This window comes from Vipera ursinii (assembly GCF_947247035.1).
Source record: "Vipera ursinii genome assembly, chromosome: 1".
Lineage (NCBI taxonomy): Eukaryota > Metazoa > Chordata > Lepidosauria > Squamata > Viperidae > Vipera > Vipera ursinii.
This window is the reverse complement of record NC_139512.1, coordinates 202,020,052-202,031,933: the sequence shown is the minus strand read 5'-3', so window position 1 is coordinate 202,031,933 and position 11,882 is coordinate 202,020,052. Positions and strand designations below refer to the sequence as shown.

The 11,882-nt window shown below is 41.1% G+C and overlaps 1 protein-coding gene across 1 annotated transcript; it reads left to right on the top strand.

The window, feature by feature from the left end:
• The first annotated feature begins 730 nt into the window (after positions 1 to 730).
• On the top strand, positions 731 to 1,225 carry LOC310632421 (NADH dehydrogenase [ubiquinone] iron-sulfur protein 5-like). Its single transcript, XM_083349637.1, has one exon. It carries the CDS (start codon positions 767 to 769, stop codon positions 1,067 to 1,069), a length of 303 nt encoding a protein of 100 aa, XP_083205763.1. The 5' UTR covers positions 731 to 766; the 3' UTR covers positions 1,070 to 1,225.
• The last annotated feature ends 10,657 nt before the right edge of the window (positions 1,226 to 11,882 follow it).

Sequence of the window (11,882 nt, the reverse complement as noted above, 5' to 3'; positions counted from 1 at the left end):
CACCTAATACTACTAGAAAACCAAGTGGCCCCTGAGCTGGGATGACTGCTAATATGGGTGTGACCAATGGTTGGAGGGTCATAACAGAAACATGTTCACAATTCAGCAATCAGGATTTCAGAAAGAAAGGCCAGGATCTTGCTCCCTAATAGACCATAATGGGATCCTCTCTGTACTGAGAAGCATTCATTTATCCATGTCTCTCCCTCATAAAAGTCTGAACCTCAGGAATTCCTCTCTTGCCTAGATAGAAAACTAAACGCTAAGGGGATTTGTTTGCTTATTAGATTTACATAGTAAATTTTCTACCCTGCCTTTTCTTCAGGAGAACGAAAAATGTCACATATCACGTCTCCTTCTTCCATTTACCCCACAGTGTTCCTATAAAATAGTTTGGGCTGCCCCATGGCTGAGGAGAGACTCATACCTGACTCTCTCAGGTGAAAGTCCAACATCTTAATTTCTGCATCTTTCTGGCTTTCCTTTGCCTTTAAAGTGTTCAGGTAGTCCTCAACTTACAACAGTTCATTTAGTGACCATTTGAAGTTACAACAGCACTGAAAAAAGCGACTCATAACCATTTTTCGCACTTAAGACTGCTGCAGCATCCCCATGGTCAGGTGATCAAAATTCAGATGCTTGGCAACTGACTCATATTTATGATGGTTGCTGTATCCCAGAATCATGTTATCTCCTTTTGCGACCTTCGGACAAGCAAAGTCAATGGGGAGAGAGGGAGCGCCGGCGCCGCTGCCCGAGGAAAGCCATGCCACTTCTTGATCTCCAAAACCAGCTGGGCATTAACCTAGACAGATGGATGCTCCGCCTGAGTAGCAAGCAGCCCTTTCAGCAGCCCAGCGTGTGCCACACGTTCGAGAAGGAGTGGCTGGAGTGCTCGGAAGGCATCGGGATGACCCGGGCCAAGGAGGAGTGCCGGCTGGAGGCCGAAGATCTGGAGGAGTGCATGACCAAGCGCAAGATGATGAAACGTATCCGAGCCATCTTGAAGCAAAGGGACTTAATGATTAAGGAGGGGAAATACACGCCCCCCAACCACCAGAATGACTGAAAATTTCGCTGTGATTCTGAAGGAGAAAACTTTCTTTGCTCCCTAGGAGCCGAAGAGATCTGTTCTTAATACTTAAAGAATGGTTTTGTTGGGACCTTGTCATTTCTCTCTCTTGGTTTCTAGTCCAACCTGTGAATAAAATTCTTCTTTGGGACCTGAAAATTTTGGGGAAAAAAAAGCAAAGTCAATGGGGAAGCCAGATTCCCTTAACAACTGCATTACTAATTTAAGAACTGCAGTGCTTCATTTAACAAATGTGGCGAAGAAAAGTTGTAAAATGGGGCAAAACTCACAACAAATGTCTCACTTAGCAACATAATCTTTGGGCTCAGTTGTGGTCGTAAGTTGAGAAGCGTTTTAGTGTCCCTTGGCAAAAGACTTCCATCTATGAAGCCGAGTGCTGCAGGGTGGTAGTCCTACACATTTTAGCTCCAAGTCTGTCCCCTTAAACCAAGGTTTAATTTTGAGTAGAAGAGCATCCCACTGCATAGTAAAGGTTGTGTGAGCTTGGCGAGCCCACTGCAGGGCAGCTGTGTTGAAGGCTGTTTGTCATTATGACTTTGGTTGCCTGTTTAAGGAAACCTCTATGTAGCAAACCCAAACTGTCAAAAGACAGCTTGATTACTTTCCCAACGGATGATGAGAGCTGCAGTTAAGCTTGGGTAAAACCAAAAAGGCAGAATTCTCCATTGCTTGCCACCACCGCCAGTTAGGCGAGAACATGATATGAGTGAAATCACTGGAGCCACCCCAAATTGACACCAGCTGAGGTGCTCTGAAGCTTTAACAATATTCAGGGGCATTAAATACCAAGGACAGGGCTGCTGAGTTATGACAACTGCTGGAGTCTTTTTATCAGTTAAAAATTGGAATAGGCATTTAGAAAAAATGTTCTTCGCTGTCAGTAGATGGCTACCCGTAGCTTATAGCCTATATTCTATGTATATTGATTCAAAAGTTAGTCCAATTGATTTTAGCAAGGCTTATGGCCAGATGAGTCACTAAAGGACTGCATTTATCGGGTTTATAAATATTTCTCTCTTCTGTTTTTCTTGCCTTAGATGCCTCTTAACTACAGATGAAAGATTACCATCCTGAGTGTATCAACCTCTGAGTAAATCTCACTTCTGTGTAAATCTAGAGGGGTTTGCAGTTGTTCCATCAATGAAGAAAGGAGCTAGCAACCTTTTGGGGTATGAGCGCCTTTGGGAATTTCGCAAGATCTGGGATTTACTTACCTACCTACTTACTAAAATAAATAAATAATAAAATAAAATAATAAAATCAAATGAATAAAATAAATTTATTTATTTATTTTTAAGGTATGTTGAAGCTGCTGAATATGGAGGGCCTTGGGATTGTGTATGGTTACTGCAGGTTCCTGAGTAGGATATATTAATTGCAGTAAATGCAGTCAGATCTGTCGAAAGGGTTAAAGCACCAGATTTAAGGTAGTTGCGTTTTCAAGTGATAGCACACTAATTCTAGTTTTAATTGTGCAGCTTCTAGTTGTGCAGTCAGTTATTATTTTAATATTATGCAAACTAACCCCTGCTTTCCTCAATATTTTGTCATATTTTAATGTGACCAAGAAAGCAAAGTCAAGGCAGAGTTGTACTGTATGAACCATAATTGGATTCCATTCTGCTTTTATAGCAACGAAGACAAGTCTACTTGACATCTGCCTTTTCTCTTTGTTTTTTTCCCTTTCTGGGGGAGTGGGGTGGACCTGTGTAGAGAATAAGGAAGAGGACATTGATGGAAATATGCAAGAACTGTTACCCTGGCAAAGGGGTAGTGGTGCTGAAACATTTTTTAAATCCTGAGAAACAAGATAATATTCAGAAGTGACTCAGGCAGATACCTCTCTGATTTGTTGGAATATAAGAGGTGGGGGAAAAGTATAGCACAATCAGATTTACAAGATTCTGTTACAGTGTTCAAGCTCGATAAAATGTACGGATAATATGTAATGAGGATAATTGAGCCTGGAATTATGGTCATAAGTTGTGATCATTCAGGGGGGTCATCAGGTGACCACGCCTGATTTTACAACCTTTTTTGCAATGTTTATTAAACAAATGTGGTGGTCCTGTTTTGGCCAGTGGGTGTTTCTTGCTGGAAACCAGAAGTAAACATGGCGAGAAACGCCAAAAACTGTAGTCACGTGACCACAAGACACTGCAGTTGCCAAACATCCTAAATGCAATCATGTGACCATAGTGTGTGTGTGTGTGTGTGTGTGTGTGTAGCTGTCAGAACTTCAAAAACAAATTACCAGTCCACTGGGGAGGTCCACTGTAACAATTGTTAAGCTACTGGTTGTTAAGTGAGGACTAGTGTAGTTGTAATCTTCGGGGATTGATTTCCTGATCTGGTTTCCCTAGTAGAGCTGACAACCTAAGAGTCTCCAGGATTCCAAGACAGAGAAGAACTTCTTTGAGAAAGGATTCATAATCCCATTGGGTTCTACAAGCCACATACATTTGTATTCCAAACCGGGCAAGTGGCAGACAATTGACAGCACAGCATCACTAAACGTGTCTCAACCTTACAAGTATCCCGGCGACCATTCTAGATTGAGCGGTGGCCCAGTGGAGCCTTCAGCATTTCATTCAGCTTTCACTCTTCCTTCCTACTCAGATCTTGTTCATCTTCCTATTTTGTAAGATGACAGTCATTCTAAAAACATGCCATGGAAACCATGAGCATTAGAGCTTTACGAGGTATCCAGATGTGATCACCCTGACCCGAGGCGCTTTTGTTCCAAATTAGAAATAGGACAGGTTTAAGAAATGAAATAATGGAGCTCAGTTTCGCAAAAGACAATAAAGCAGTGCTGTGAAAACCAATAAAATAAAAATCCAATGTTCTCTATGCTAAAGAAATGGTAATTTTCCCTGCAATTTTGGGTGAGAGCTGTGACCTGGCTGGTAATTATCATCATAATGCCAGGCATGTGGATAGTTCTTCACATACTACAAACCTTCGACTTAATATGTCTTATATTAAAGAACGGCATATATTCCAACAACTGAATGGGTTGCTCAACCCCTCCTCCTGCTCATTTAAGAGGTGCGTGGCAGACCACAATTTAACCGGTATGGTTTCTCTCCCCGTGTTATTAGAAAATACAGCCTGTTGAATTTCTGAGTGGAGAGTAGATGCCACCCATCTAGCTAATCCCTTTACGAGGATTTAAAGCTACCGTGTGTCAAGGTGTGCTTTCATAGAGAACATGTTGAGCAAGGCTTCCTTTTAGTTAAAGAGGCTTCCATAAGTGCCCCCAGGCCACTTTTATCTTGCTCTTATGCTGAAACTGATCCCCTTCACTTGAATGAATGTGGTGGTGTCAAATATAAGAATAGGGCCTCTCCAGCTTCATGGTTGACTGATGTGCATTCCACCTGAGGAGCCCATTTGCACAGCCGAGTGATCTAAACTTGAAAGCTAATTTCTGTAATTACCAAGTGCAACTGAACTCCAGGAAAACTTTTCATCGCGGGCATGGGATGGGAATTCGGCCTCTGTAACCATTTAACGCGGGAGTGGGTTAGGGGCAGGGAACTAATTGGAAGGTATTTAACTGGGAGATTTCCCTTCTTCTTAACTGTACTATATTTATCCAAGAGGAAATTGGCATCCATAATTAGAAAGTTGAGTGAAGGGTGGAACCTTTCACAAAACCAATGTGTCAAAGTGCCTTGTTCTGGAAAGCCATCTTTGGGTACAATATTTAAGGATTATACCCACAGAGAGGGTTTGCAGACACCTATCTGCTGAAATGCCAAGGCAATTTGTGACAGATAGGAAGAATGGCTTATTTCTGTAAAGTTCTCAATCCCATGGGGTACTCAATTTCAAACTCCTGCATTTTTTAGACCTTCCACCTCCGAGACTAACTAGTGGGAGATTGTGTGTGCATCACAAGCTTTCCAATTATGATTAAAGTGGTTCTCCTTCCTTAGCCTTTTTTTTTGATTGCCCAAAATGGCCCTAGAATGAGGGCCTTCTCTTCCCCCAACTTGTAAGGATAAGCCATTGCCCTGTGTCCAGGTCTATAAACTCCCAAAGATCTACAACAAAGTTCTAGGCATAAAAAGACTCAATTATATGATGATAATATGGGACAGATGTGATGTATGGAGTGCACAGAATTATGTACACATCTATTGGAGCCTGCGATTATGAGAATGACCAGGACTACAAAGTTTTTGAACTTGATATAATTACTGGATATACATGGATATAACTACTGGAGGTACATGATATAACTACTAAAAAGGCAGGTTTCACTCCAGAGGAAGAGCACTTTTGAAAAGTTGGAGGGAGCGGGCTTCAAAGGAAAATCAGTATGCATTATACTACTTGACACAAATGGATCTTTCAACACATGCTGACATGCCTATAGATGTATCCCCCCTTCTATCCCCCAAAGGTCACTAGCTGACCTTCAAAATCTTAGCCATAAAAATCTGACAGGCGAGAATTCAACCCAAAGTGTTCTTAGGTGGCCACCTAAGATACCACGAGATGAACATTTGTACTTTCTAGCTGCAAAGAAGCTGCTCTTATTTGCTGCCAGCTCTTGGAGAGCCCCTGCCATCCATCCATTAGGGAGAATTCTGCCCAGATATGGTAGGGAGAGGGGGGTTATTCATAATTACCTGCTCAAGATCTTCAACAGTATTGCATGAAAATACATTGGTTTTCTAGCACAGAGGCAACTCCTGCTATTGGATAGAACGAGGCAGCTGCATTAAACAGTATTTGATAAGAACAAGAAGCAATGGCAAAATGTTGGAGGGTGAAAGCTCTATACTCTGAAGCTTCTTTCCTTCAAGAGAAGGGGTTGGGGAATGATGTACGCTCTCTGTTCTTGCCTCTGGTATCATTTTGATTTCCTTCCTGAACAGGAAAGATTGGGAGTTTCTAAGTAAGCAATGGGTTAGGAATGTACTGTAGCTGTGTCTGAATTTAGCTTGCCATGTTTCCAGTGGGTTGTTTGCCAATTCAGACATTACTACAACCTTGATTTCAGACATTAATTCAATCTTGATTTAGTGTGATGTCTGAACTGAACCCTTAGAAACAAAAAATAAGGATGGTTTGGTCAGGAGGCAGCTATTGTGGATTTAAGAAATCAACATTTAATATAGTTTAGTTATGGGAAGAAAAGCTCTTTAAAATCAGCGTAGGTTACGTTGCGCTGAGACCAATGCAAATCTTTTCATTAAACACTACTGAGAACATAAATGCCCAAAGAAAATAATTAGCCTAAGATTAACCTTTCCAAAGTAATCCCTTAAAAAAACCCAAAAGTTTTTGTTTCTTTGCTTTTGCTGTTCAGGATTGGAAATGTTTTGAGAACTACATAAAATAACCCAGAAATGAGTACATTCAAAGTCACATTCTGTTCAACTGTGTGCCAAAAAGCTTATTGCATCTCACTGAGAGACTATTTGGAGTGGCAATTTTGAGATGTGTAGACATCAACTCTCAGAATTCCCTAACCAATAATTCTGGGAATTGAAATTCACACATCTTAAAAATTTGCCAAGTTTGAGAAACACTGGTTTAATTCAAACTCCTCTAAAGTGATTCTCTCATCTCCCCAACAAAATAGCAAATGTGCCAATTCCATAGTTTCTCTGTAAATTATAAGAATTAAGTTGATGGCTGACTAAATGAAATAAAAATTGACTGAGTGATATATTTCAGCTCAGAGATTTATCTTTATTGGCAAATACTGAGCAAGTACCTTGGTGCTCCATTGTAAAAAATGTATTATGATTTGAAAAATTACCTATTGATCTGTTTGAGTCTGCTTTGAGATTATCTTTATTAAAATTTCAAGAAAGTCTGGTGGTTTAAATGGGACAATGTTGCCATCTGATTTACTATTCATGTCATATTATTTGTGGTGAAGCAATCATTGCCAATACCCTGTTCTGCTGGTCTATTTATGAAAATGGATTGAATAGTTTTTTCTTACTTCACTTGTGGAAAGCTCATGAATGTGGGTGTAAATGCTTGCTTGTTTCTAAATCTGTTGAGGAAATTATTCAGATACATCTTTTGCTTTGAAAGCTGTAAAGTAGCATTAACACTATTTTGTAGAAGTGTTCCCAGCTGGATAATACTGTAGTTAATCTGAAAGGAAGGCTAGTTTTCCTCAAATATAATCTCATTTTTTAAATGGAGAATTGTCTTCTGGGGGAAATCCTCTTACATTCAGGTCTTCTTCTTGGCTACCGTAATATTATCTTGTCCTTTTGGGTAAATATGGTATTCATTATAAATTGAATATTTAATGTATTGGGTAGGTTATCGCTTAATTGACTTTGTAGATAAGTCTGAGTTTTAATTTTATTTGCTATTCTGATCTTCTGTGTTTTAATTAAATATGACCCGCGTAATGTGCAACAGATAAGAAAATCAGCCTGCAGTCTGATGTGTGCACTTGCACGGGAATAAGACTGCATGGCAGTATGATTGTTAAATGTCAGATTTGACCCTTTCATTATCTTCTATCCTAAACCAGGCTATCTATATTGAGAGGAAAGGATGAGTAACATTGAGACAGGAGGAGCATGGCAGGCCTGCAACTCAAACCACCAAATTTTATGTTAAGATTGGTTTGTTTTCCTCAATTGCTTTATTATACCTTTTAAAATATAATCCTAAATATTTGAAAAATTGTATTGCTTCAGCAAAAACCATTGTATTCTAACTCAAGCTGAAATGTATCCTTCCCTGACTACATTTCTTTCTTATGTAAAATTATTTCAGGTCATGTTGATCTTCTAAGTTCTTAGAATGCAAATATATGTTCTTTCCTAGGTGACTGATTACCTAATCAATTGTTGTTAGTTGCGAAGTCGTGTCTGACCCATCACGACCCCATGGACAACGTTCCTCCAGGCCTTCTTCTGGAGTCCATTTAAGCTCACACCTACTGCTTCAGTGACTCTATCCAGCCACTTCATTCTCTGTCGTCCCCTTCTTTTCTTGCCCTCAACCTTTCCCAGCATTAGGCTCTTCTCCAGTGAGTCCTTCCTTCTCATTAGGTGACCAAAGTATTTGAGTTTCAACTTCAGGATCTGGCCTTCTAAAGAGCAGTCAGGGTTGATCTCCTCTAAGACTGACTGGTTTGATCGCCTTGCAGTCCAAGGGATTCGCAGGAGTCTTCTCCAGCACCATAGTTCAAAGGTTTCAATTCTTTGGTGCTCAGCCTTTCTTATGGTCCAAATTTCACAGCCATACATTGCAACTGGGAAGACCATAGCCTTGACTGTACGCACTTTTGTTGGCAGGGTGATGTCTCTGCTTTTTAGTGTGCTGTCTAGATTTGCCATGGCTTTCCTCCCCAGGAGCAAGCATCTTTTAATTTCTTGGCTGCAGTCCCCATCTGCAGTGATCTTGGAGCCCAGGAAAATAAAATCTGTCACTACCTCCATTTCTTCCCCATCTATTTGCCAGGAATTGAGAGGGCCAGATGCCATGATCTTGGTTTTCTTAATGTCAAGTTTCAAGCCAACTTTTGCACTCTCCTTCTTCACCCACAACAAGAGGCTCTTTAGTTCCTCTTCACTTTCTGCCATTAGAGCGGTATCATCTGCATATCTTAGGTTGTTGATATTTCTTCCGGCAATCTTAATTCCAACTTTTGATTCATCTAGCCCTGCCTTTCTCATGATGTGCTCTGCATATAAGTTAAACAGGAATGGCAACAGTATAAGCCTAATCAATAAGCTTACTTTAATATAGCACCGGCATCTGGCTTAAAATAGTGCAACTCCTTTAGCTAAGCTCTGCAGTTAAGCAAAACCATGATCCTTTCACATTCCTTTTGCTAACATTTTGAGAGTTTCAATTTTTTTAAAAAATGTATCCAGAGGGAATAGATATCAAAGTCTCCTTCCTTCTCCACTGTAGGGGAAAAAAACCCATTTCTTGAGTTGGTTTCTTCAGATTATTAGACAGAATTGTTTTGGAAGTCTTGCACGGAGATCTGAAGTTTTGGATCTGCTACTTGTCAGCCAAAAGGTATATTGGGGGGTGATGGTAATTATTAGAATTCCTGTCCTGCCTTTAAATGCAGCCTAGCCTTTTATGTACACACTGAGCAGCTGAAGCTTTTCTGCTATAGAGAAAAGTGTTCATTGAATTTGTGCACATCAGATTAGTGGGGGTGAGCTCTTGAAGTCAAAGTAGGATATGTATCTAGCAAGTTGATAAATAAATGCCAGACCAAAGCTGGCTCTTATCTTCTCCCTTTCAGTATACTCTTTTGTTTCGGGGCCACGTGAGAAAGCTCACGCAGGGCAAGTGTTTTATTTGGGGGTTACTACATGCAGGGAGGGACACGGTGGCTCAGTGGGTTAGGGTGCTGAGCTTGTCGATCAGAAGGTCGGCAGTTTGGCGGGTTGAATCCCGAGTGCCGCGTAACAGAGTGAGCGCCTGTTACCCGTCCCAGCTTCTGCCAACCTAGCAGTTCGAAAGCACGTAAAAATGCAAGTAGAAAAATAGGGACCACTCCGGTGGGAAGGTAACAGCGTTCCGTGCGCCTTTGGCGTATAGTCATGCCGGCCACATGACCACGGAGACGTCCTTGGACAAGCGCTGGCTCTTCGGCTTTGAAACGGAGATGAGCACCAGCCCCTAGAGTCGGAAACGACTAGCACGCATGTGCGGGGGAACCTTTACCTTTACCTTTACATGCAGGACCTACAGTAATGGAGTTCTACAAAGGCGACATCCGTGGGATTTTTTTTTTTTGGTCCTGAAATTATACAGTGTAAAGGAGGGCAAATGTTCATCAACTTGTTAAACAGACCTTCCTCTGTGCAATTCAAAACTGGGACTTCCTTCCCATCCCCTTTCAAATATTAATTGGAAGCACATGCTAAGGAATATGTGCTGTGGGGAATGCTAATATGAACAAAACTTGGTTTTTGATGGTTGTAGGGGAAGAGCTCTTTCCTCCATCAGAAGCTCTGCAGACCCATCTGTTGTACTCCATGGCGCCACAATAGAGCCAGTTGTGAGAAATGGAGGAAGAGTCTGAAATTACCCAAGTTGGGTGCATCTGATTAATTTTCAACAAGTGCAGTCCTGCAGAGAGCAGCTTGTGAGATTGGAGGGGGGGGGGTTTGCTTTTGTTGCTTCTGCTAGATCATGTGAGCCTGAAAAGCACATACCACAGTTCAAAAGAAGGAGAACTGCCCTTCCCTCCTGTTCGCCTAACCTTGCGCCTGATCAATAATGGATCCCACAACACAAAGCCTGCATTCTTTTATTCTCAAATCAGAGCATCTGTTGTAGCAACAACAGCACAGCTTATTCCAAACCTATTCGCTTTGGAAGGACATAATCCAGTTTGGAAATAGTAGGGCTTCTGACTTTCTCTCACACTAATTAAGAGGCAAGGTACAGGGTGGAACATTTGCTAATGTCATTTGCGCATTTTATTCTCTGGCCTAGTTCTCATTAAAAAAAAAAAGTAGATGATATTGTCAAGTGATACTTGAACAGTACCATTACGGATGCATGGTTCCTGTTTTATTAAATGTTTCCAAACCCCAATGTACCTCTTCCACCCAAGACACACGGGGCTTCCGGTCCCTGAATTTTTTTACAGCTTGAAGTTGTCCTGTGGTCATCTTTCCTGCTGCAGATTTTAAAAATTAAGGTGCACAGATCATCACAGGCAAGTAAATGCTAGTGAACAGGATTGTATAAAGTTGGTATTCTGTATCCTCATGCCATTAAAAAGAGAAATAAAACATATTGCTAGCACAATATGCCCCATCCACATTTTCCATACATGTTTTGTGCACCTGTCTTCTTGCTTGCCAGCTAAACAAAACTGAGCAATGGCTAGGAGGGAAAGCATCCTGTATTTGTCTCCACCATTTTTTCTCTTCTTAATAACCCATTGGACTATCAGGTTACAATGAGGAGCTTTTCCTGATAGCTGCAATCTTGAATTTCTGTTGCTGCAATGGCTAGAGGAGGAGGAGGAGAAGAAGATTCTCTGGTTGCCACAAAAAAGAGGAAGTCAAGCAATTCTCCAAAGCTTCGTAAGGCAGGACAAGAAGCAATGGATGGAAACTAATCAAAGAGAGAAGCAACCTAGAACTAAGGAGAAACTTCCTGACAGTTAGAACAATTAACCAGTGGAACAACCTGCCTCCAGAAGTGGTGAATGCTCCAACACTGGAAGTTTTTAAGAAGAGACTGGACAACCATTTGTTTGAAATGGTATAGGGTTTCCTGCCTGAGCAGGGGGTTAGACTAGAAGACCTCCAAGGTCCCTTCCAACTCTGTTATTCTGTAAGATTTAAATATTCTTGTCCCACTCTAAAATGCTTCTAGGCCCATGCTGGGATGTCCTGTGTGGGGGTGAGCAGAGAGAAAAAGTAATAACTGCCTTAATCCAGGAGCAGGAAAATGTAGTGTGGTAAGAGCAAACTGCCCAGGGCTTTACTCAGGCACAATTTAAAGGGAAAACCCAGTTTTCAAACAAAAGCAGAAACAAATTGACTTAAATCTCAGACCCTTCTATGTTATGCCCCAAACAAGTGTGGAACTAATTCTGCACTTGTCCAATGCCATAGACAGTGGAATTAAGGAGAGGGAAGAGAAAACATAGACTTGAGAGGGATTCTTGTCTAGCCTTCTTCTTGGCGTGCTATCTTTCTGTGGTTGAATTAATGTATCCCACTAAACTATAATGCAATGCATTGGATTGGGCTTAGACAATTAGTCCGATGTATAAACCCAGACCATACATCAAAATCTTTAACTG